Source organism: Lepidochelys kempii, chromosome 1, assembly GCF_965140265.1.
Source record: "Lepidochelys kempii isolate rLepKem1 chromosome 1, rLepKem1.hap2, whole genome shotgun sequence".
In the NCBI taxonomy this organism is placed as follows: Eukaryota; Metazoa; Chordata; order Testudines; family Cheloniidae; genus Lepidochelys; species Lepidochelys kempii.
The window spans coordinates 250,644,664-250,672,086 of record NC_133256.1 but is presented as its reverse complement, the minus strand read 5'-3'; the positions used below and the strand labels follow the sequence as shown (position 1 = coordinate 250,672,086).

At 43.3% G+C, this 27,423-nt stretch overlaps 1 protein-coding gene across 3 annotated transcripts in view; it reads left to right on the top strand.

Annotated features, from left to right (window-relative positions):
- C1H12orf42 (chromosome 1 C12orf42 homolog) overlaps nt 1-27,423 on the top strand; it is a 250,855-nt gene that overhangs the window by 116,228 nt on the left and 107,204 nt on the right. For all 3 annotated transcript variants that reach the window (XM_073323530.1, XM_073323517.1, XM_073323524.1), the window contains 3 exons: nt 10,282-10,446; nt 17,809-18,027; nt 22,319-22,419. In XM_073323530.1, coding sequence (XP_073179631.1) covers nt 10,282-10,446; nt 17,809-18,027; nt 22,319-22,419 — 485 coding nt within the window. The remainder of the gene's footprint in view (nt 1-10,281; nt 10,447-17,808; nt 18,028-22,318; nt 22,420-27,423) is intronic.

The window sequence follows — 27,423 nt, the reverse complement described above, 5'->3', positions numbered from 1 at the left end:
ACAAAGTGGTCTGTTGTTTCTGAGTGACTTTGCTAGAGTTTCCCTTTTCTCCTTTAGAATGGTGCATTTCTATAGAAGATGACAGACATTTTGACAGGTGCAATATGCTTTGAACTGTTGTGTCAGATAATTCTTTTGTCTTGGCTTTTCCCAGCAGAGTGGTATGGCTCCTTAGGATGCTGATATGCATATTGTTTGCTTTTCATTTAGTGTGGTGATGCCTTCCGTTCCTTCTTTCTATCTCACTATCTCACTTTTTCTAAAGGTCCTTCGCATACATGTCACTAACCCAGATGTAAAGGCAAACAGCAGTGCCACAGACCTCTCTCCTGACCTTTTGATAATGATCCCAAGAGTTATAACTCAGAAAAATGATAATGTTAATAGAGGAAGAGTTAGCATACATTCAAAAAGCATGACCCTAAATAAAACCATTTCATAACCTCATCTGTGGCTTGAACTAACTATATCTAATTAGAAAAGACAGATTCAGTGCTCTTTAGAGCAGAAAAGTTTTAGCTTTCCACATCTTCAGATTAGTAACAATATGTGGGCTAAAATTAACAGTGCCATCACTAAATCAAAACTGATTATAGACTAAGTAAGAAGCTATTCCGAATCTAAAGCTTTATATGGCTTTTTTTCCCTTGCAAAGAGATTTTGTTTCATTATTATTATTTATCTTAGTCACAACAGGTGTCTTGCCACATTACACATGTATTTATATATTACTAGTGCAATGGGGCAGGGGTCTGCTAGCCACTACCTCAGTACAAATAACAAATAATAATGCTGTGTTACACTGGTGATCCAGAGATGACATTGGGACTCATGCATGTTAGTATGCTTTCTGTCTTATTCTATTACCCATATATTTGTGTTTTCTGTGGCTTTACCAATTTGACATTTTATGTTGTTTAATTTTTAGGGCTAAATTTTGCTCTTTTTGGCCTATGCATTGTGATTTAAAAGGTCTAGCCAAGATTTTCAAAAATGGATGCCTAAAGTTAATTCTCCAAAATCCATACTTAGGTGACTAAATAAATGGGCTGATTTACAAAAGTGTGAGCCTCTAACAGCTGCCGTTGGCTTCAGTGGAAATTTCTGGGTGCTCAATATCTTTGGAAATCAGGCTAATTATTTAGTGTCTTAAATATGGATTTTGGAGACTTACTTTCAGAGTTCATTTTGTAAAAAATCTTTGTCATAATATCTCAACATACATAAGTACACTATATGAAACATTTTAAAAAATGTTGATAGAAAAAAGATGTATCTAGCATGATGGTATGTAATGAACAGAGCATTTATTACATTAGAAACCATTTTACTTCATCTGATTTGATGAAATTTGCTTTTTCATTTGTGGTTTTGATCATGAAAATGGTCACAAGATACTTGTTGCAGTTTACTAACGTAGGCTACAATTCAGAAAAGCATTCCTATCCAGGATAGCGCTTAAACACAGATTCCGAGGCCAGAAGGGTCCACTGTGATCATCTAGTCTGACCTCCTGTATAGCACAGGCTATTTTCCCCCAAATAACTCCTAGAGTATATTTTTTAGAAAAAAAAATCCAATCTTGAAGAAAAACATCCAAACATGACGTAAAAGGAACTAAAGTACTGGCTTAAAGATGAGCATATGCTTAACTACTGTCCTGCATCAGAGTCACAGAATAGTCCCAACAGAATTTAGGTTACTTTTTAGTAAATGATTCCTTGGAATAGCTGGCCATTTTGTCCCCATTCAGTAACTTCCTTTATTAATTAAATTTTATATTGGAAATCCAGCTTTTGAAAGTAAGTCATGAAAAACAAGGTGCAACATGTCTCATTTTTTAGTAACTCTGTTATTCTAAAAGTACTATAGTTCATGCAGTTCATCTTCTCTGCCTACATGTTTCTGCTGATCTTGACAGCAAATCTATTCAGGTACTGGCTGATAATTAGGTGAAGCCCATCAGTGTAATGATAATATAGAACATGTTTCTTGCTTTTTATTTCTGATCATATATATTTAAATTGTGTCAGAACACAACCATTATCAACCATGAATGCCCCTCCGCCAATGTGCATGGAGGTTTTATAATATGTTTTAACCCTTGTTATACAGGAGAGCCAGGGAACAGTGGGAGACTGCTAGAGGGGAAATATATAAGCTCAAGGCTAATTAAGGTGTGGTTCCCTGTAGACTAGGGAAGGTGGCTGCAGGTTAATTGGAGCACCTGCAGTCAATTAAGGCCCTGCTAGGAACCTAATAAAACCCCCCTGCTTCAGGCAGACAGAGGAGGAGGAGGAAGGACTGGAGCTTGGAGGTGTGCTGTGAGACTTGGAAAATCAGAAAACCAAAGTAAGGGGGACCCTGCCCCAGTAGGGGAGGGAGACGTCCTTCCCCAGCATCTAAGGACTGAAGGTACCCCACCCAAGGGGAAAGAGGGTAAAAACCCGCAGAGGTCGAGAGGGGCTGGGGCTCAGAGTGAGGAGCAAACCCAGACCCCTCCTCCACTTCCCTCCTTTACCACCTTCCTGGGCCACTAGCGGGGCCATCAACACCCCAAGAACAGGAGCAAGGGGTGGCATCTTAGCTCCCCGCCAAGAAAAGCGCAGGACCCCCCAGACTAACATCAGCCATCTTGTCACGCCCTTCATTGACTTTAAAACTTATGGCCGAAGATAAATTCCAAATTTAGAAACAAAGTACAAAGAGATAACATATATAGAAAAAGACTTGTCAAACTTGCCCCAAATTTAGATTCTGTATAAATAAGATTTGTAAATGTCTTTGTTTTGGTAACGAAAGATGTTATTTGTAACAGAAGTAGGGATATCTTTTCAAATGATTTTAATATGTGTCCCTTTAAGAATATCACACCTATATAGAGCAAAATTTATGCTTGGATAAATTATCCAAGGATGAATTTGACCTGCAGTGAGTATGACTCATAGCCCTGGTCTACACTAGAACTTTAGGTCGAATTTAGCAACATTAAATCGATGTAAACCTGCACCCGTCCACACGATGAAGCCCTTTATTTTGACTTAAAGGGCTCTTAAAATCGATTTCCGTACTCCACCCCTGACAAGTGGATTAGCGCTTAAATCAGCCTTGCCGGCTCGAATTTGGGGTATTGTGGACACAATTCGACGGTATTGGCCTCCGGGAGCTATCCCAGAGTGCTCCATTATGACCGCTCTGGACAGCACTCTCAACTCAGACGCACTGGCCAGGTAGACAGGAAAAGAACCGCGAACTTTTGAATTTCATTTCCTGTTTGGCCAGCGTGGCAAGCTGCAGGTGACCATGCAGAGCTCATCAGCACAGGTGACCATGATGGAGTCCCAGAATCGCAAAAGAGCTCCAGCATGGACCGAACGGGAGGTACGGGATCTGATCGCTGTTTGGGGAGAAGAATCCGTGCTATCAGAACTCCATTCCAGTTTTCGAAATGCCAAAAACGTTGTCAAAATCTCCCAGGGCATGAAGGGACAGAGGCCATAACAGGGACCCGAAGCAGTGCCGCGTGAAACTGAAGGAGCTGAGGCAAGCCTACCAGAAAACCAGAGAGGCGAACGGCCACTCTGAGTCAGAGCACCAAACATGCTGCTTCTATGATGAGCTGCATGCCATTTTAGGGGGTTCAGCCACCACTTCCCCAGCCATGTTGTTTGACTCCTTCAATGGAGATGGAGGCAATACGGAAGCAGGTTTTGGGGACGAAGAAGATGATGATGATAATGAGGAGGTTGTAGTTAGCTCACAGCAAGCAAGCGGAGAAACCAGTTTTCCTGACAGCCAGGAACTGTTTCTCACCCTGGACCTGGAGCCAGTACCCCCCCGAACCCACCCAAGGCTGCCTCCTGGACCCAGCAGGTGGAGAAGGGACCTCCGGTGAGTGTACCTTTTAAAATACTATACATGGTTTAAAAGCAAGCATGTGAAAGGATTACTTTGCCCTGGCATTTGCGGTTCTCCTAGATGTAGTCCTAAAGCCTTTGCAAAAGGTTTCTGGGGAGGGCAGCCTTATTGCGTCCTTCATGGTAGGACACTTTACCACTCCAGGCCAGTAACAGGTACTCGGGAATCATTGTACAACAAAGCATTGCAGTGTATGTTTGCTGGCGTTCAAACAACATCCGTTCTTTATCTCTCTGTGTTATCCTCAGGAGAGTGAGATATAATTCATGGTCTCTTGGTTGAAATAGAGTGCTTTTTTTCAGGGGACACTCAGAGGAGCCCATTCCTGCTGGGCTGTTTGCCTGTGGCTAAACAGAAATGTTCCCCGCTGTTAGCCACAGGGAGGGAGAAGGGTTGAGGGGGTAGCCACGCGATGGGGGGAGGCAAAATGTGACCTTGTAACGAAAGCACATGTGCTATGTATGTAATGTTAACAGCAAGGTTTACCCTGAAAGACTGTAGCCACTGTTTTATAAAATGTGTCTTTTTAAATACCGCTGTCCCTTTTTGTTTCTACACCATCTAAATGTGTTTCAATGATCACAGGATCTTCTCCTTCCAGAGGCTAGTGAAGCATAGAAAGAAAAAAAAATGCACTTGAGATGAAATGTTCTCCAAGCTCATGCTGTCCTCCAACTCTGACAGAGCACAGACGAATGCGTGGAGGCAGATAATGTCAGAGTGCAGGAAAGCACAAAATGACCGGGAGGAGTAAGTGGCGGGCTGAAGAGAGTAAGTGGCGGGCTGAAGACAGGGCTGAAGCTCAAATGTGGCGGCAGCGTGATGAGAGGAGGCAGGATTCAATGCTGAGGCTGCTGCAGGACCAAACCAGTATGCTCCAGTGTATGGTTGAGCTGCAAGAAAGGCAGCTGGAGCACAGACTGCCACTACAGCCCCTCTGTAACCAACCGCCCTCCTCCCCAAGTTCCATAGCCTCCACACTCAGATGACCAAGAATGCGGTGGGGGGGCCACTGGCCAACCAGCCACTCCGCCACAGAGGATTGCCCAAAAAAAAGAAGGCTGTCATTCAATAAATTTTAAAGTTGTAAACTTTTAAAGTGCTGTGTGGCATTTTCCTTCCCTCCTCCACCACCCCTCCTGGGCTACCTTGGTAGTCATCCCTCTATTTGTGTGATGAATGAAGAAAGAATGCATCAATGTGAAGCAACAATGACTTTATTGCCTCTGCAAGCGGTGATCGAAGGGAGGGGGGGAGGGAGGTTAGCTTACAGGGAAGTAGAGTGAACCAAGGGGCGGGGGGTTTCATCAAGGGGAAACAAAGAGAACTTTCACACCGTAGCCTGGCCAGTCATGAAACTAGTTTTCAAAGCTTCTCTGATGCGTACCGCACCCTCCTGTGCTCTTCTAAACGCCCTGGTGTCTGACTGCTGGTTACACGCAGCCAGACGATTTGCCTCAACCTCCCACCCCGCCATAAACGTCTCCCCCTTACTCTCACAGATATTGTGGAGCACATAGCAAGCGGTAATAACAGTGGGTATATTGGTTTCGCTGAGGTCTAAGTGAGTCAGTAAACTGCACCAGCGCGCCTTTAAACGTCCAAATGCACATTCTACCACCATTTTGCACTTGCTAAGCCTGTAGTTGAACAGCTCCTGACTACTGTCCAGGCTGCGTGTGTACGGCTTCATGAGCCATGGCATTAAGGGGTAGGCTGGGTCCCCAAGGATGCATATAGGCATTTCAACGTCCCCAACAGTTATTTTCTGGCCTGGGAATAAAGTCCCTTCCTGCAGCTTTTGAAACAGACCAGAGTTCCTTCAGATGCGAGCGTCATGTACCTTTCCCGGCCATCCCACGTTGATGTTGGTGAAACATCCCTTGTGATCCACCAGAGCTTGCAGCACTATTGAAAAGTACCCCTTGCGGTTTATGTACTCGGCGGCTTGGTGCTCCGGTGCCAAGATAGGGATATGGGTTCCGTCTATGGCCCCACCACAGTTAGGGAATCCCATTGCAGCAAAGCCATCCACTATGACCTGCACATTTCCCAGGGTCACTACCCCCTTGATATCAGCAGATCTTTGATTGTGTGGGTTACTTGCATCACAGCAGCCCCAACAGTAGATTTGCCCACTCCAAATTGATTCCCAACTGACTGGTAGCTGTCTGATGTTGCAAGTTTCCACAGGGCTATCGCCACTCACTTCTCAACTGTGAGGGCTGCTCTCATGTTAGTATTCATGCGCCTCAGGGCAGGTTAAAGGAAGTCACAAAGTTCCATGAAAGTGCCCTTACGCATGCGAAAGTTTCGCAGCCACTGGGAATCGTCCCAGACCTGCAACACTATGCGGTCCCACCAGTCTGTGCTTGTTTCCCGAGCCCAGAATCAGCGTTCCACAGCATGAACCTGCCCCATTAGCACCATGATGCATGCATTGGCAGGGCCCATGCTTTCAGAGAAATCTGTGTCCATGTCCTGATCACTCACGTGACTGCGCTGATGTTGCCTCCTCGCCCAGTATTGCTTTGCCAGGTTCTGGTGCTGCATATACTGCTGGATAATGTGTTCTGGTGTTTAATGCTTGCCTTGGTATGGTGTCCACACAGAAAAAAGGTGCGGAACGATTGTCTGCCGTTGCTCTGACGGAGGGAGGGGCGACTGACGACACGGCTTACAGGGTTGGCTTCAGGGAGCTAAAATCAAGATAGGGGGTGGCTTTTCATCAAGGAGTATTTCAGGCAGGACTTCACGTAGGGTTCCAATAAGAAATGGTGCACCTAAGTTATTGTTCTTATTGGAACAAGGAGGTTAGCCTGGCCTCTGATTGATACATGGCTAGATTTACCTCGTTGCACCTTCTCTGTGAGTGACTGCAGTGTGACCTAGAGGAATGAGTCTCCTAGACGGGGGAGGAGGCAAATGAGTACAAAACAAATCTGGTCTATTTCTTGTTTTGACCCACTCCATCTATCTTTTACATCTTTGGCTGGCAGCAGACGGTGCAGAAGGACTGCATGCCATCCACATCTCTTGGCTGCTCAGCAGAAGATGGTGCAGTAGGACTGCTAGGCATCCTCATCTCTTGCCTGCCCGGCAGAAGATGGTACAGTACGACTGCTAGCAATCCGTATCGCCTGCCTGCTCACCATAAGATGGTTCAATAGGACTGACTGCAGGACTAAAGAGAATGACCTGGTCAAGTCACTCCAAATTTAGTCCCTGTGCCCATGTCTGCACAGGTGCTCCCAGCCGACGTGGCCAGGAGCACCTTGGACACGACGAGGACGGCTACCAGTCGTACTGCACCGTCCGCTGCCAGAAGGCAATGGGTTGCTGCTACTGTATAGCAATGCCATACCACGTCTGCCAGCACCCAGGAGACATACGGTGACAGTTAGCTGAGCGGGCTCCATGCTTGCCGTGGTATGACGTCTGCACAGGTAACTCAGGAAAAAAGGCGCGAAACGATTGTCTGCCCTTGCTTTCACGGAGGGAGGGAGGGAAGGGGGGCCTGACGATATGTACCCAGAACCACCCGTGACAATGTTTTAGCCCCATCAGGCATTGGGATCTCAACCCAGAATTCCAATGGGCAGCGGAGACTGTGGGAACTGTGGGATAGCTACCCACAGTGCAACGCTCCGGAAGTCGACTCTAGCCTCGGTACTGTGGAAGCACTCTGCCGAGTTAATGCACTTAGAGCATTTTCTGTGGGGACACACACACTCAAATATATAAAACCGATTTCTAAAAAACCGACTTCTATAAATTCGACCTTATTCCGTAGTGTAGACATACCCATATACTGTGACTCTATATTACAGATAAAAAAAAATTAAAAGAATATTAAGGTTGCAAAGTCAAGCACTCAAAAAGTAGGAAATGCCAAAATTAAATTTGCTTAATTCAGCCCCCTTGTGTGTATGCATTATGAACAGTCTTTAATTACATGATCACATACTGTTTTTTCCACAGGACCTATACCTCATTCAGTGAACAGGATAGATCTACTCTGGGGCTGAATTAGGGTTGTGTTGTGAAGTAGGCTGTTGTCTTCCTCTTCCATGCTATCTAGGAGCCAGCAGGGGCAGCATTGAGACTACAAGAAAGAGCATCTTCATGCTCTCAATTCTGGTGCCTGGTGCCAAAGTGGCCCCCAGATGCTTGGAGAAGCAATTGCAGGGAAAGTCCTGCCCCTCCCCATGCCCTCCTGGGCTGGAGCATGCTCAGCACAGATGGAATCTTCAGAGAATTTAGCTGACAATCTCCAGCAAGCCTCTACTGAGCGTATGCAAACTTACATTTTCAAAGGCTTATCACTTGGCAACTTGTGTGCAGTTTCTCCACAGGAATAGTAAGACACAATTATGACAAAAAGGCCACCTCTTTCCAAGTTTCAAGTCCCTGCTCCAGTGCTTGGAGGTGCTAGAACTCAATGAAATGGTCATAAGATGTTTTCTTTACATGCACAAACCAACGTATTTTCCTTTAACTTTGTTCTTGGAAATGGCTGAATTCCAGACCAAACTGTTACAATTTGATAAAGCTGTAAGCAACTGAAAACAGGGTCTTGCAGTACAGTTTGCTGGGCAATCTTAACTGCAGGTGTAGCTACCAGTGCCAACTATAATCAGTAGGTATCATGTGATAATCTGATCTTAAGATCTTTGACATTTTTCAACTAAGGACAAAATGAAGTGCTGAGAATTTACTTCACAAGGTTTTACATAACCAAACTTATAGGCTATTTTGGTAGTTGAGATAATGAGACCAAGGGACATGCAGAACAAGAATTTATTGGGACAACATGCATCATGTTATGTCTTAGGGCTTTCCTTTCATTGTTTGAAGACACTCATAGCTGAACAATTTGAAGGGGAGCCAATGCCTTTTTCACAGGAGTGCAGTATACACATAGCAGCAGCCCCCTTATAGTCATGAAAGAGCTAGCTATTATTACATGATCAGCATCTGAAATTTCAATAGGGCTATCTTCAGTAAAATAAAAGCAACTGCCCTTTTAGTGCAGACCTACTCACAAAATCTGCAAAGATTTTTCACAGCCTACTGATGCATCATAATATGTTCATGGTAACAATTCACTGGCTGTATAAACTTCATGGCTGTCAACTATTTTGCTTGCCCTAGCCATATAGACTTCACGGTTGTCAGTGGAGATAGAACTCTGTACCTTCTGTTCCAAAAGCGCAGGCCCCTAAGTGTAAGGATTGATAGCATGTTACTATCATGTGGGACACAATGCAAACTGGAGAATGTAAAGCTGCTAATGTGGGAGTTGACTATGGTAATGCGCATGTTAATCCTTTGAGCATGTCCAACGTGAACTTGATGGTTCCAGAATCCTGAGCAGATTCAGACTGAGCAACTATTCCAGCTGTTAAAAGTGCCTTGCCTTCGCTCCAGCTAACCTAACTCCTGAGTGCTTACACCTACCCCTAAAGGATACCCAAAGGATCTCCATTAGCCTGAGAAATACTAAGCTTTATATCATCTTTGAGGAAGTGACTAGAAGAGATGACATAGAATATAATCCAAAACCCATTAAAATCAATGGGAGCCTTTCCATTGACTTCCCTAGGCTTCAGATGAGGCCCATAGAGACAATACTTGAGTACACCTGACATTCTCTCCAGGAGAGCAGGAGTGCAGAATCTGTGGCTCTGGTTTTGAAATGTGGCTCTCTTCTTTGCCCCTAGCATTGCAGATCGCCATGACGAGGGAATAGGCAAAAGGCCAAAAGGAAGTAAATGGGGCAAAAATGTTGTCCAGTCCTTCCCACCAGACAAATGATATCCTTGTTCTGCTGTCCACATACAGCAGATTTCTTTCTGCGGTTCCAAGAGGGGAAGAAGATCTTATGATAAGTCACTGGCCCAATGAGAACGAACTCCAGGGCAACGCACTCCCTAAGGGTCACTGCAGCCAGCCAGGATGCAAAATGATCCAAGGGAATGGATTGCTGCAAGATTATTTTGTCCTGGCATCATATCAGAAGCCACTAACTTGTTGCTGCCTGTGTATGGGAGCACCTCCAGGCCCAAAGAAGAGAGAAGGAGCCAGTCAAGGTGGAGAGAGGAGGGCAAGAGTACGTTTTGAAAACTAACTTCCCCTCCCTTGGGAGGAGCAATTTGTTAGGCCGGTGCCATTGTCTGGAGTAGCGTGTGCAGAAAGGCTGCAGAATCAGTTTGGACCCTGTCAGCTACTTTCAGACCCAAAATTTTGATTTTTTAAAAGATTGTGAAGTCGAATGAATACAAATGTCTTGATTAAAAAGAAATGAAACAAGCTTTTCTTGAAATATTGTTTAATCTTCTTTCATTTTCCTGTATATTTTAGCATGCTCGGATACTACATCTGATGTCAGATCTCAGACATCCAAACTTAGTTGTGGTACACAAGATGCATTCAATGAACTTGAAGGAATTAATCCACGAACAAGCTGTTCTTTGTCTCAGTGCGATGAAGGGAACTCCTCTGAGGAAGACATATCAGATCTCTCAGGTTGATTTCCTATCTGATTCCTGATTTTTTCCCCTTTTGTGTAATAAAATAAATGTATATAGCACTCTACAAATGCTTATGACAAAACATTTTGGCTAAAACTTTTAAAAATGAGAGCATGAAGTTAGGCTCATAACTCCATATTTACGTAGCTAAATACGGGGCTGATTCAAAGCCCAATGAAGTTGATAAGCATCTTATAACTCACTTTAATGAGCTTTGGATCAGGCCCTATATAGCATGATTTTCCAAATTGCTGGGAATGTTTGTTTTAATTGAGACCACAACTTAAACCCTATCCAGCAAAGTGCTTAAGCATTTGCTGAATGGTAAGCATGTGAGCAGACCATTGACAATCTAGATCTTTTCTGGGAATTTTGAACTCAGAATATTCAGTTATGTTCAGAATTACCCAAAGTATGGTTCTGCTTTCTCTAAGGATGTCAATGTTCTGTAATAATAATACTTAATAATAAAATCCACTAAAAGAAGGCTTCAGAATATCAATGCATGAATTCAGATACTGTATTTAACAAAGCAGGTAGCTAGCATAACTCATTGCTACATGACAGAGGATGGACCCAAACATTTTTAATCTCATTTATCTTGTCTGTCAAAATAATTACAGAAATTACAGCTCCTGAGACTCATACTTGTGACCCCAGTTCAGCAGAGCACTTAAGCACAAGCTTAACTTTAGCACGTGATTAAATCTATCCTCCTTCAGCAAACCAGACTTCTAATAGAGTGTCCAGCTGTAAGATCTCTCCCTGCCCCTATATCCAAATGGACTTATTTGAAAGTGAATCTCTCTCTCAGTGAGATTAATCTCGTATATTGCAGCCTGTCAATTAGAGAGAGAAGGTGGGTGAGGAAATATCTCTTGTTGGTCCAATAAAAGATATTACCTCACCCGCCTTTTTTCTCTAATATGCTGGGACCATCACAGCTACAACAACACTGTAAGCAGCCTATAAATATGGGTTTTTAGATGTATTTAAAATGTGTAAACTGGTTGAAATGTGTTATTTAATATTGGTATAGTTGTCTTGTAAATCTGTTCCACACACATTTAAAACTTGATTTCCTTATCTGTTTAATATGCACTTGGCTGCATTGCCTGCTTAGTGGTGAACTTTGTGAAGTGTAGTCTGAGAGTGAAATTGCCTCCAATACTAATGTCTGCCTATCTCAAATATTTCTAGAGACCCACTTCATTATAATAAAAACAATGAGGAGTCCTAGTGGCACCTTAGAGACTAACAAATTTATTTGGGCATAAGCTTTCGAGGGCTAGAACCCACTTTATCAGATGCACGGAGTAGAAAATACGGGAGCAGGTGTAAATACATGAAAAGATGGGAGTTGCCTTACCAAGTGTGAGGTCAGTCTAATGAGACAACTCAATTAACAGTAGGATACCAAGCAAGGAAAAATAACTTTTGTAGTGGTAATGAGAGTGGCCCATTTCAAACAGCTGACAAGAAGGTGTGAGTAACAGTAGGGGGGACTTAGTATGGGGGAAATTAGGTTTAGGTTTTGTAATGACCCAACCACTCCCAGTCTTTATTCAGGCCTAATGTGATGGTTTCCAGTTTGCAAATTAATTCCAGTTCTCCCGTTTCACATTGGAGTCTGTTTTTGAAGGTTTTTTGTCGAAGAATTGCCACTTTTAGGTCTGTTATTGAGTGACCAGGGAGACTGAAGTGTCCTCCTGCCCCACCACCCCCACAAACATGATACAGTTCTGCGGTGAACTAGAATCCTACTTTTGATGTCTCCGACTCAAGGAATATTTCCAACACACCACTGAACAGCACACTAACCTACAGAAAGCTTCCTATCAACACTACAAAAAGAAGGATTCTGCGTGGACTCCTCCTGAAGGTTGAAACAATAAACTGGACTTCTACATAGAGTGCTTCTGCCAGCATGCATGGGCTGAAATTGAGGAAAAGCAGCATCACTTGCCCCATAACCTCAGCTGTGCAGAACACAACGCCATCCACAGCCTCAGAAGCAACTCTGACATTATAATCAAAAAGGCTGACAAAGGAGGTGCTGTCGTCATCATGAATAGGTTGGAATATGAACAAGAGGCTACGAGACAACTCTCTGACGCTACATTCTACAGGCCATTACCATCTGACCCCACTGAGGATTACCAAAAGAAACTACACCATCTGCTCAAGAAACTCCCTAAAGAAGCACAGGAACAAAACTACACTGACACACCCCTAGAGCCCTGATCAGGGGTATTCTACTACCCATAATCCATAAACCTGGGAATCCTGGATGCCCCATCATCTCAGGCATTGGCACCCTGACAGTAGGATTGTCTAGCTATGTAGACTCTCTCCTCAGGCCCTATGCTACCAGCACTCCCAGCTATCTTTGAGACACCACTGACTTTCTGAGGAAACTACAGTCCTTTGGTGATCTTCCAGAAAACACCATCCTAGCCACTATGGATGTAGAATCTCTCTAGACGAACATTCCACACAAAGATGGACTACAAGTCATCAGGAATACCATCCCCAATACTATCACAGCAAACCTGGTGGCTGAACTTTGTGACTTTGTCCTCACCCACAACTATTTCAGATTTGGGGACAATTTATACCTTCAAGTCAGCGGGACTGCTATGTGTACCCGCATGGCCCCACAGTATACCAACATTTTTATGGCTGACTTAGAACAAAGTTTTCTCAGCTCTCATCCCCTAATGTCCCTACTCTACTTGCGCTACATTGATGACATCTTCATCATCTGGACCCATGGGAAGGAGGCACTTGAGGAATTCCACGAGGATTTCAACAATTTCCACCCCACCATCAACCTCAGCCTGGACCAGTCCACACAAGAGGTCCACTTCCTAGACACTACAGTGCTAATAATCGATGGTCACATAAACACCACCCTATACCGGAAACCTACTGACGGTTATACTTACCTATATGCCTCCAGCTTTCATCCAGACCACATCACATGGTCCATTGTCTACAGCCAAGCTCTAAGATACAACCGCATTTGCGCCGATTCCTCAGACAGAGGCAAACACCTACAGGATCTCAAGCATTCTTAAAACTACAATACCCACCTGGTGAAATGAAGAAACAGATTGACAGAGCCAGAAGGGTACCCAGAAGTCACCTACAACAAGACAGGCCCAACAAAGAAAGTAACAGAACGCCACTAGCTGTCACCTACAACCCCCAACTAAAACCTCTCCAGCACATCATCAAGGATCTACAGCCTATCCTGAAGGATGATCCCTCACTCTCACAGACCTTCGGAGTCAGGCTAGTCCTCGTTTACGGACAGCCCCCCAGCCTGAAGCAAATACTCACCAGCAACTACACACCACACAACAAAAAAACCAACTCAGGAACCAAACCCTGCAACAAACCCTGGTGCCAACTCTGTCCACATATCTATTCAAGGGACACCATCATAGGACCTAACCACATCAGCCACACCATCAGGGTCTTGTTCACCTGCACATCTACCAATGTGATATATGCCATCATGTGCCAGCAATGCCCCTCTGCCATGTACATTGGCCAAACCGGACAGTCTCTACGCAAAAAAATAAATGGACACAAATCTAACATCAGGAATCATAACATTCAACAACCAGTAGGAAAGCACTTCAGTCTCCCTGGTCACTCAATAATAGACCTAAAAGTAGCAATTCTTCAACAAAAAACTTCAAAAACAGACTCCAACGTGGAACAACTGCACAGCTACAGACTAGGGACCGAATGGCTAGGCAGCAGTTCTGCGGAAAAGGACCTAGGGGTGACAGTGGACGAGAAGCTGGATATGAGTCAGCAGTGTGCCCTTGTTGCCAAGAAGGCCAATGGCCTTTTGGGATGTATAAGTAGGGGCATAGCGAGCAGATCGAGGGACGTGATCGTCCCCCTCTATTCGACATTGGTGAGGCCTCATCTGGAGTACTGTGTCCAGTTTTGGGCCCCACACTTCAAGAAGGATGTGGATAAATTGGAGAGAGTCCAGCGAAGGGCAACAAAAATGATTAGGGGACTGGAACACATGAGTTATGAGGAGAGGCTGAGGGAGCTGGGATTGTTTAGCCTGCAGAAGAGAAGAATGAGGGGGGATTTGATAGCTGCTTTCAACTACCTGAAAGGGGGTTCCAAAGAGGATGGCTCTAGACTGTTCTCAATGGTAGCAGATGACAGAACGAGGAGTAATGGTCTCAAGTTGCAGTGGGGGAGGTTTAGATTGGATATTAGGAAAAACTTTTTCACTAAGAGGGTGGTGAAACACTGGAATGCGTTACCTAGGGAGGTGGTAGAATCTCCTTCCTTAGAGGTTTTTAAGGTCAGGCTTGACAAAGCCCTGGCTGGGATGATTTAACTGGGAATTGGTCCTGCTTTGAGCAGGGGGTTGGACTAGATGACCTTCTGGGGTCCCTTCCAACCCTGATATTCTATGATTCTATGAACTGCAGAACTGGAATTAATTTGCAAACTGGACACCATCACATTAGGCCTGAATAAAGACTGGGAGTGGTTGGGTCATTACAAAACCTAAACCTAATTTCCCCCATATTAAGATCCCCCTACTGTTACTCACACCTTCTTGTCAGCTGTTTAAAATGGGCCACTCTCATTACCACTACAAAAGTTATTTTTCCTCCCTTGGTATCCTACTGTTAATTGAATTGTCTCGTTAGACTGACCTCACACTTGGTAAGGCAACTCCCATTTTTTCATGTATTTATACCTGCTCCTGTATTTTCCACTCCATGCATCTGATGAAGTGGGTTCTAGCCCACAAAAGCTTATGCCCAAATAAAATTGTTAGTCTCTAAGGTGTCACAAGGAGTCCTCGTTGTTTCTGCTGATACAGACTAACACAGCTACCACTCTGAAACCTGTCACTTGATTATAATGTCACAGCTACTGATATATTCTTCTTGGAAGAATTTACCTCAGTGCAGAGGGCCATGCAAAGCCCTCTGCACCACTTTGAATCCCATGTAAAACCTTAATGTGGAGCTTAAGTGGTGCTGAATGCCACAGGCCCTCTTCACTGAGAGGAATTCCATGTATTATGAAAGCCAGTCAACATTTTTGTGACAGAATGTTTTCTCATCAGAAACCTGATTTAGCAAAATCAAAATCTTCCATGAGAAGTATCAACTTAGCCAAAAATTTTGACCAAAAAGTATTGAAATTATTCATTTGAATAAGGTCATAATATTTCATTTTGATAATACTGTTTTTACTTTTATTATATGATTTATATTTTAATGTATAATATAACATAGAAGTCAAAACTGTAAAGTTGAAATTAAACCTTTCAGTTATTCCAAAACAAAAATTCAGATTTCCTGTTCCACAGAAAAATTTGAATTTTCTTTCCACTTCAGCAGGAATTTTGGGTTCCGACCAGTCCTCCTTCTTTTCAGTAGTTTTCTGTATAAATTTTTGTCTGTTCCATTTCTGACATATTTAGGTATGAAATATAAAACACCCCATGATTACTACCCAGGTAGCCCACATTTGGAGCCAAATTTAAGCATATTGTTATGCTGAGAGGTACTGGTGACTGCATGGATCACGAACCTCTTTGAGACTGGGTATGAAAACACACTTCAGTTAACATAACTGTCACAATAAATTTATCACAAGCCCCCACCTAAAACAAAAGCAGTTATGAACCTGCCCTGAAATTTTGGACTGAGTGGGTGGAGATAGTCGAATGCGTACTGTTTGGGTAAGGGTGTGTGTGTGTGTGTATCAGCCTATAAGCACAGTTTGTCACTGGAGAAGTCTAGAGAGAGGTTAGGGTCAAGGGTGCTGGCTGAACGAAGCTGTAAACTAAGAAATGGCTCCTTTTGCTTTTGGCCCCTCTTGCATTCAGAGAAGCAGGACTTTGTATGTTCTTTGTAAATAAAGAAGGCTGCATCAAAGAAAATATACTAGTCTATCATCAATTTCTGCTCCAAACAAAGACATCCTAAGGGCCCTGAACTTCAGGTTCAAAAGGGGTAACAATTCTGGTTCAAGGTGTTATGATCTTGATGTTAAAACACAGAAAAGAGTTCACACCTTAGAATCTAATTCCCAGTCTGTACTATTGGAAGTAGCTCACTGATGTAGAGAGGCTGCTTACGCACTGATGGATAAGTACAGACTGATGGATAAGTTCCCTATTCTCTGAGTCAGTGTTTCCCAAACTTGGGACACTGCTTGTTCAGGGAAAGCCCCTGGTGGGCCGGGCTAGTTTGTTTACCTGCCGCATCTGCAGGTTTGGCCAATCGCAGCTCCCACTGGCTGCGGTTCGCCGCTGCAGGCCAATGGGGGTTGCAGGAAGCGGTGTGGGCCGCGGGACATACCGGCCGCCACTTCCCACAGCCCCCATTGGCCTGGAGCAGCGAACCAGGCGCGGGCCGAGGGACATACTGGCCGCCACTTCCCACAGCCCCCATTGGCCTGCAGCGGCGAACCGCAGCCAGTGGGAACCGTGACCGGCCGAACCTACGAATGCGGCAGGTAAACAAACCGGCCCAGCCCTCCAGGGGCTTTCCCTGAACAAGCAGTGTCCCAAGTTTGGGAAACTGGCTCTAACTCATACAGAAAGTAGACTTGATTCTGTTCTCACTGAGGTCTAATAAGAATTTTGCCATTTACTTCAATGAATGCAGAATCAGGTCCAATAATCATTCTAACTGAGCCTAACTTTAGTTTGAAATACATTTATGTAGATGCTGGAAGACTAGGACCACAGCAGAAAATCTGGACATTGGTTGCAAGATGAATGTTTCAAATATTTGTTTCAAATATTTTCCAAAAGTGTAACATATTTTTTAATTCAACAACATCAACAACATAAATCTGTAAAATATACAGTATAATTAAAGCAGTCCTGGGGCCTGATGATTCTCCACTGACTTGTAGCTTGGATCATGACTTTCCCCTGTGAAAAGTGGTGCTAACTTTACCACTGTTTGTGCTGCCATTATTGTGATTGAGTGGAGGATTTTTGATTTGGTAGCTTCTTACACCTACTTCCCATACATCACAAATGACTACACGGACGTGCAAAGCAATGAAGAATCAGACTCATGATATTTAATTTTCATATTTCCTTTTCATATAAGGGGGTATTGAGAATGTGCTTCATCACATATTTCTTGGTCTTTCAATCTTAGGAATCAAGGACAGAATTGATATTATTCATAATTATATTAACTATTCCCAGATTTTACTTCTCCCTAATGCTACTGTGATTTTTCAAGTGAATTCACTTTAATCAGATGCTTCACATACCCCTTTCAGACCTAGTCAGTGGAATTTATAAGAGTAATGTTTTCTTGTGTTGCAACAGAACTTTCTAAAAGGACTGCATCTTTGAACATTGGATGTGTAAGTGAAGATGAATCACTCGCTGAAATCAGGCTTTCCTTGTTGGATCACCAGAGTTGGGAAAAGACAGGCCAAGATGAAGGTATTCAGAATGATGTGGAAGAATGCTACAATGCCTCAGAAGACATTTCGGGATATCAGATGAAAAATAATATTGGATCTGCAGCCCTGGATGACAATGGTAAGGAGAAATTTAAATTAAAACGGGCTTTATCGCAAATAATTAGTTCAACCCAGTCACTAGTATATTTTCCAAAGAAACCCCTGAACACAAAATCTCTAGCAGCACAAAGCAGTGGGAAAACTGGCTCAACAGTTTCCCTGAGTATTCCCCTTGTGCAAACTAAATTTTAGAAAAGAGACTTAAATGAAAATGAATAAGCTAATCAAGGAGACCCTAAAGGCAAACATTAAACAAAAAAGAGAGAAAGAGAGAAATTAAAAACCTTGGGCTCAATATGGAAACTATTTAGAATCACAGAAGTATACCGCAAAAGGAAAAAAGAGAAATGAAAACAAAGTGTGGTTATGACTTCGGCAAAAGAAAATCATGCCTCTCTTATCTGTTTGAATCCTTTGAGCATGTCAGCAAAGTGGTGAATAGAAGAGGACCGTTTGAATAATTTGTATGGACTTTCTAAAGGCCAAAGGAAAAGTCTCTTATCGGACAGTACTAAGTAGTCATGAAGTGAGAAGTAAAGTATTCTTATGGATTAGAAAATTAATAAAGGACAGATGACAAAGAGCCATATGTTGGGCGTGGGAGGGCGAGGGGAGGGGAGTGCTGCTCAGGGAGCAGTGTACTAAGGTGATGTAAATCTCAACTTTGTACTTCCCCAATTGTGGTAGAGCCTCTGGAATAGGCCAGGTCACCTGCATTGTTAGAGCAATCTGAGGGCCCCAAGGGGCCAAACCTGCAGCTGCAAGCGTGTCCTAGTTGTTCCCATTTTCCTCCAGCCAGGGATAGGGGTGAGGAATGGTGCGAGGTGGAGAGACAGGGCAGAGGAAGTGTCTTTTTTCTGAGTGCATGGTTTACCTGCCATGTTTAGGCTCGTAACCTGACTTCCTATCAATAACCCCATTAAAGGCCCAATCCCACAAAAACTTCCTAATTACCATGTGTAGTCACTACACTTAGTAATAAGACTTTGTGGGATGAGGCTGTTAATGCCTTTATCAATACAAAGGCAGTAGTAATATTAAGGAACATGTATTTTTTATAATGGCAGAATATTTACAATTTTCTCTTTAAGTTTGCAACACTGAGAACTGAAAAATGGTAACCTATATTAGGGCTAGATTCTTCCCTCAGTTACTTGTACAATCCTAGTGAGGTTATGGAGTTGTGTGAGTGTAACACAAAAATACTAGAATTTGCACCTCCTCCACACTGATAAATTACCTCATCTATGTTATCGTTTTCAGTGCACATTATACTTGCCCCAGATAATTACAGTAGCTAGCACAGTGGCATGTCTTCTCTGACATCTCTTCCTACTCTTATTTTCTCCCTTAGGGCATCTGCTCTAAAAGGTGTCTTATGTCACTGGTTTGATATGTATTTTGAATTTTTTTTGCTGGCTTTGGTTTCTTATTGTCCACTCTGTGTGATAAAACAAAATAATCCTGACAAAGTCACAGCTGCAAAGAGGAAATTTGTTATAGTAAAGATAACCTGAGACATGGGCACAAACATTGCACACATTATTAATAAAGCTGAGAAGCCATCCACATTTGCAAAAAGAATTTTTTAAGGTTAGAACTTGCAGAAGGATATAAAACATGGAAAATCAACAATTAAATCTTGAGCCAACTTCCCATCTCACAGCCTTCCTTTGCCTCCGTGATCTGGCTTGTAGTTCTGAAGTAGCTGTGGAGAAGATTAAAAAGGACACAACTTTCCCTCATTAATTCTAAAAGACTTGCATTACTCTGTGTGTACTGTGAGAGAAATAGCATATAGGGGAATAAAAGACCTTTTATAAATTTTAAAAATTATATTTCTTAAATGGATTTCATCTTGATAGGTCTTAAAGCCACTTTTCTCTATCAAGATGAATATTCCACAAGATAAGCTGTTTGACACACAGCCCAGTTCCAAAATAGAAAGATTGCTGTAAATTTTCTTGTTTGTGAGAAGAGTGATGACATTGATCATAAGTCAAATTATTTTTAATTTTGCTGATGGATGAATGTTGAGTGACTAGTTGTTGAAAAAGAACCCTAGCAATTCCCTCCTTTCCACAAAATAAATGTCACAGACTTACTATATCTGTGGTATGTAAACACAGAATATTTTTTAAAATTGCTGTTTCAAACAGAAGTTCACTGATTTGTCTGATGGCCTTGGAGGAAAGTGCTGCAAGAAGAAGTAAGCAAAGATAGCAAACCATACATGTCTGAACCACAACCTGAGAGTTATGTTACAAAGTTTCCTACTTAGAGTTCTGTTTTTGGGTGCTGGCTAATAGCCCCTCCCCCACCCCACATCCAACACAGAAATAAAGATTTTAAGCCAAGAAGTCTTTCCTGTCTGGCAACAACCCACCCAACATTCCAGAATTCCAGCCACGTTGGGGAGAGGAAATCAAGACATAAACAGGTTTCAGAGTAACAGCCGTGTTAGTCTGTATTCGCAAAAAGAAAAGGAGTACTTGTGGCACCTTAGAGACTAACCAATTTATTTGAGCTCTCTGTAGCTCATGAAAGCTCATGCTCAAATAAATTGGTTAGTCTCTAAGGTGCCACAAGTACTCCTTTTCTTTTTGCGAAGACATAAACAGCAGCCTTTGACCCGTCTCCCTGCACCCAAAGGAGAGCTGCTAGCAAGAAGCACTGTGTCAGCAGAATGTCACTGTCTGACTCCTTGACCACAATTCCAGGTCCTACTCTACAAGTGTCCAGAAGATTGCGAGAGCTGAAGAGTTTGAGAACCCCCAGTTTGGTGTCTTAGTTTTCCTTTTTCCTATGTTCGTCTTTTGTTTTTATTAGCTGGGAGACATCCCAGCTTTTTTATAGTCTTTTAATTTTAAGGTCTGAAAGTGTATGCATGTGTGTCTATAAAAACCCATAGAGTTCACATAGGAAAGCTCCCAGGTTTAGAAATCCCTAAATATCATCTCATAAAGATACTTACTAAAGTGTGGTCTGTGTTTAATAGTCCTGGGTCGTTTAATAGTCCTGCAATCGTTACCTGTAACATCTGGTAGATAAGACTTGTTAAACTTCTGCTTATTGAGAGTATTGTGTTAAAGTCTGTATTATTTCTTTGTTGGATGTAGGGTGGGGGGTGGAGGGGCTATTAGTCAACACCTAAGAATAGAATTCTAAGTAGGAAGCTTTATAATTAGCTCTGAGGTTGTGGTTCAGACATTAGATAATAATTTGGTTTCAGTATTAAGACATTTAACCAGCTCCAAGTTACAAATATGATGGATTTTTGTAATATTCTTCATCTGGGATTTATAACCAAATGGACAACTGCCCACTTGGAATCCCCTTTAGAATTTGTAAGGATTGATTATTTTTAGAATTAATTTGATGATTTAATTCCATTCCAGCACTGAGACTAACTTGCTGATTTTTTTAATTTGACCTTGGTTTGATATTGAGTTGATGGTTGTATAGTATTATTTTAGTTTAGCTTAGTATTAACAATGGCTTAGGTTTGATTATATGTTTTCTTGATTTTTATTTTAATTTGTTTAATGAATTTTAACACAATTTATAAAATCGACGGAATCATGTTTCTTTCAGAAAGCCACCTGGATCCAGAATCTCTTAGGACATGGGTGGTTATAGCTGATCAAACAAAAAGCCTGGCAGCTCCACCTCCATAGCTTTTGGTTCTTGCAATACTGAACTTAAAAGTTTTGAACAACATGTTGGATTTGCCACTCTTTGTTGAACCAAATAAAATACTGAAATTGCATGGGATCCTTTTTGAAGTTAGTTTAAACAAACCCAAGTTTAATATTGCAAAGGTGAATACAGTACATAGGGAAACTCTGGCTGTTCTTTCTGAGACCTCTCTTGCTTTAGTCTAGATTGTGAAGCACATAAAAAGGCAGTTGGATTATTCAAGTGGATAATTGCTCCCCAATGTGTGTATGGCCTTTAATTTTTTCCCATTATTTTCCTGTTTAATTTTGTTGTAATTTTGTTTGCTTCAGTCTGTAAGATTCCTCTCCATTGGAATAGCAATTGATCATATTGTAACATATGAATGGCTTGTGCATTATAGGTTTTTTATTCGTTTCATTTTGTCTGCAATCAGACAATCCCAACAAATATTTTATATGTACTAAAGATGATGACAATTAAAGAAATGAACCTCTTACACTTGGGATCAGAAATTATTTTCTTCCCAGTTTCTTATTACTATACTAGCCCCTTTAATTGCTAGCAGCATTGCATTAATGTTAAGCATTGGTCCTCAGCACCAAATTGCAATTTATCATCTTTCTTGGCAGGTTTCCTGCTTCATCTGGCACCTGCCTTCTTGAAAGAAAACAAGACATCAGATACTTATTCAAATAATGGAATAGCTGATCAGCAGAGTATCTACACCATGGTAAGTTATCCATGGTAAAAGAACAACTTTTTCATGCATTGTATGTGACATATGCATCCTTTCTCTTAAGATTTATGACATCCATGACCGGTAGTAATGTTAATATAATAATTTTACACCCTAGCTGCAAAGCTTAAATTTATCATCAATAGGCTTCTATATGAGAGTCAATCAAGCAATTTCATAAATACTTTAAAACACCTGCACCTTCTGCATAGATGTAGGAATATCAATATCAAATTCTCATCTCTCAAACCATTATGCAACTGCATCTCACTCATAGGCCCTGGGGATCCAAGCAAACAATGTGGAAGCAAATTAAAACAAAATCAAATATTCATTTGAGGTTGATCCAGTATGACACATTCCTATATGCATTATGTTTATTGGGACATGTATTATATAGCCAACACACAAATAAAGAAGAAAAAAAAAGAAAAACTAATCAAACCATGAGTCTGTATATGAAGAAAATGGTGGGAGCTATTCATTAACAGATCATATGGAATTCTTATTCACAAACATCGAATGAGAAGTTATATGGGGCTACCAAAAATAGCTAAAAACAAATGCAGACTGTTAGCCATGATTGGAGCGGAATACAATGCTAATATGGAGCAGCAAAAGCTATGCTTCAAGAGAAATGGATGGTCTGATTGTTAGGGCCCTAGCCTGGAGTATGAGAGAGCTGGATTCTAGTTCTACCTCAAGCATAGGTGCTTTGGGCAAGTCATTTAGCTCTACTGTGCCTCATTTTCCACCTGTAAAATAGTGCTTCCTTAGCTCACTGGTATGTTGTGAGGAGAAATACATTAAAGACTCAGTAAAAGTTCCTTAGGTGGATAAAGTCTCTAGCTAGGTTCCTGTATCTGATCCAAAACATTTCATATCTTAAGAGTAAGAACAATGCAGCCATATAATGATAGTCTGATCTGCTAACTATAAAAACAACCATGTAAGGAAAAATACATAGTTTTTTAAAACAAAGCCTAGCTTCTCGATTGTTGTTTGGATTGTGGCCAAGGCTACCAGTGGCCTAAAGTTGTTGCTTATACACCTGAGGCTGTTTGATGGTTTCAGTCTAGTGCCCAGGGATAAGTGTCCACACCACAGTTACCATCACCACAACTGGCACTAACTGGCAGCCCCACTGGCAGTCTCATCACAGTGGCCAAGGGCCGACCTATACTCTCACGATAAAGAGGGCCCCTCCAGATAAGTGTTGAGGTGTTTTGATCAGGCAGTGTGGGGGAAGCTTGCCCTGCAGCTCCCTGCGGGGTAGCTGTTCTGTTATTAAACAGAGAATGTCAGTTTCTGGGGCTCTGTCTGGCACCTTTCACAAAATCTAAACAAACACATGAACAAAAGACATAAAGTTAATTTGGTCAAGTCTGGTGTGTGTGAAATGGTGCTTGTATGTAGCTCTTGGCTCAAAGGAGTAGGGACAAAATTTAGAAAATATAGAGCCCTTCTCTTTGAATATATATTAACTTCTCCTTGCTTCTTTTGCTTCAGAAAGTATTCTTTAGGCCAATATTCTGAGTTGGCATTTATCCTCATTTATATTCTTCCCAGTTTTCACCTATGGTCACATTTTATTTTCTGCCTTTGGAAAGGCAGGATATCTCAGCTTTCTGCAAAACTGAGCCCTGGTCTACACTACGACTTTAGGTCGAATTTAGCAGCGTTAAATCGATGTAAACCTGCACCCGTCCACATGATGAAGCCCTTTAGTTTGACTTAAAGGGGTCTTAAAATCGATTTCCGTACTCCACCCCTGACAAGTGGATTAGCGCTTAAATCAGCCTTGCCTGCTCGAATTTGGGGTACTGTGGACACAATTTGACGGTACTGGCCTCCGGGAGCAATCCCAGAGTGCTCCATTGTGACCGCTCTGGACAGCACTCTCAACTCAGATGCACTGGCCAGGTAGACAGGAAAAGAACTGCGAACTTTTGAATCTCATTTCCTGTTTGGCCAGCATGGCATGCTGCAGGTGACCATGCAGAGCTCATCAGCAGAGGTGACCATGATGGAGTCCCAGAATCGCAAAAGAGCTCCAGCATAGACTGAACGGGAGGTACGAGATCTGATCGCTGTATGGGGAGAGGAATCCGTGCTATCAGAACTCCATTCCAGTTTTCGAAATGCCAAAAACTTTGTCAAAATCTCCCAGGGCATGAAGGACAGAGGCCATAACAGGGACCCGAAGCAGTGCCGCATGAAACTTAAGGAGCTGAGGCAAGCCTACCAGAAAACCAGAGGGGCGAACGGCTGCTCCGGGTCAGAGCCCAAAACATGCCGCTTTTGTAAACTTTTAAAGTGCTGTGCTTAAAGTGCTGTGTGGCATTTTCCTTCCCTCCTCCACCACCCCTCCTGGGCTACCTTGGTAGTCATCCCCCTATTTGTGTGATGAATGAATAAAGAATGCATGAATGTGAAGCAACAATGACTTTACTGCCTCTGCAAGCGGTGATTGAAGGGAGGAGGGGCGGGTGGTTAGCTTACAGGGAAGTAGAGTGAACCAAGGGGCGGGGGGTTTCATCAAGGAGAAACAAACAGAACTTTCACACCGTAGCCTGGCCAGTCATGAAACTTGTTTTCAAAGCTTCTCTGATGCGTACCGCGCCCTCCTGTGCTCTTCTAACCACCCTGGTGTCTGGCTGCGCGTAACCAGCAGCCAGGTGATTTGCTTCAACCTCCCACCCCGCCATAAACGTCTCCCCCTTACTCTCACAGATATTGTGGAGCACACAGCAAGCAGTAATAACAGTGGGAATATTGGTTTCGCTGAGGTCTAAGCGAGTCAGTAAACTGCACCAGCGCGCCTTTAAACGTCCAAATGCACATTCTACCACCATTCTGCACTTGCTCAGCCTGTAGTTGAACAGCTCCTGACTACTGTCCAGGCTGCCTGTGTACGGCTTCATGAGCCATGGCATTAAGGGGTAGGCTGGGTCCCCAAGGATACATATAGGCATTTCAACGTCCCCAACAGTTATTTTCTGGTCTGGGAATAAAGTCCCTTCCTGCAGCTTTTGAAACAGACCAGAGTTCCTGCAGATGCGAGCGTCATGTACCTTTCCCGGCCATCCCACGCTGATGTTGGTGAAACATCCCTTGTGATCCACCTGGGCTTGCAGCACTATTGAAATGTACCCCTTGCGGTTTATGTACTCGTTGGCTTATGTACTGCTCTGGTGCCAAGATAGGGATATGGGTTCCGTCTATGGCCCCACCACAGTTAGGGAATCCCATTGCAGCAAAGCCATCCACTATGTCCTGCACATTTCCCAGGGTCACTACCCCCTTGATATCAGCAGATCTTTGATTGCGTGGGCTACTTGCATCACAGCAGCCCCAACAGCAGACTTGCCCACTCCAAATTGATTCCCAACTGACCGGTAGCTGTCTGGCGTTGCAAGCTTCCACAGGGCTATCGCCACTCACTTCTCAACTGTGAGGGCTGCTCTCATGTTAGTATTCATGCGCCTCAGGGCAGGTTAAAGGAAGTCACAAAGTTCCATGAAAGTGCCCTTACGCATGCGAAAGTTTCGCAGCCACTGGGAATCGTCCCAGACCTCCAACACTATGCGGTCCCACCAGTCTGTGCTTGTTTCCCGAGCCCAGAATCGGCGTTCTACAGCATGAACCTGCCCCATTAGCACCATGATGCATGCATTGGCAGGGCCCATGCTTTCAGAGAAATCTGTGTCCATGTCCTGATCACTCACGTGACCGCACTGACGTCGCCTCCTCGCCCGGTATCGCTCTGCCAGGTTCTGGTGCTGCATATACTGCTGGAAAATGCGCGTGGTGTTTAATGTGCTCCTAATTGCCAAAGTGAGCTGAGCGGCCTCCATGCTTGCCTTGGTATGGCATCCACAGAGAAAAAAGGCGCGGAACGATTGTCTGCTGTTGCTCTGACAGAGGGAGGGGCGACTGACGACATGGCTTACAGGGTTGGCTTCAGGAAGCTAAAATCAACAAAGGGGGTGGCTTTACATCAAGGAGTATTTCAGGCAAGACTTCACGGAGGGTTCCAATAAGAAATGGTGCACCTAAGTTATTGTTCTTACTGGAACAAGGAGGTTAGCCTGGCCTCTGATTGATACATGGCTAGATTTACCTCACTGCACCTTCTCTGTGAGTGACTGCAGTGTGACCTAGAGGAATGAGTCCCCTAGACGGGGGGGGGGGGGAAGCAAATGAGTACAAAACAAATCTGGTCTATTTCTTGTTTTGATCCACTCCATCTATCTTTTACATCTTTGGCTGGCAGCAGATGGTGCAGAAGGACTGCATGCCATCCACATCTCATGGCTGCCCCCAGAAGATGATGCAATAGGACTGCTAGCAATCCGTATCGCCTGCCTTCTCACCATAAGACGGTTCAATAGGACTGACTGCAGGACTAAAGAGAATGACCTGGTCAAGTCACTTCTAATGTAGTCCCTGCACCCATGTCTGCCCAGGCGCTCCTGGCCGACTTGGCCAGGAGCACCTCGGACATGATGATGATGGCTACCAGTCGTATTGCACCGTCTGCTGCCAGAAGGCAATGGGTTGCTGCTACTGTGTTGCAATGCAGTACTGCATCTGCCAGCACCCAGGAGACATAGGCTGATGGTTACCTGAGCGGGCTCCATGCTTGCCGTGGTATGGCATCTGCACAGGTAACTCAGGAAAAAAGGTGCAAAACGATTGTCTGCCCTTGCTTTCACGGAGGGAGGGAGCCTGACGATATGTACCCAGAACCACCCGCGACAATGTTTTAGCCCCATCAGGCATTGGGATCTCAACCCAGAATTCCAATGGGCAGCGGAGACTGCGGGAACTGTGGGATAGCTATCCACAGTGCAACGCTCCGGAAGTCGACGCTTGCCTCGGTACTGTGGAAGCACTCCGCCGAGTTAATGCACTTAGAGCATTTTCTGTGGGGACACACACACTCGAATATATAAAACCGATTTCTAAAAAAACGACTTCTATAAATTCGACCTT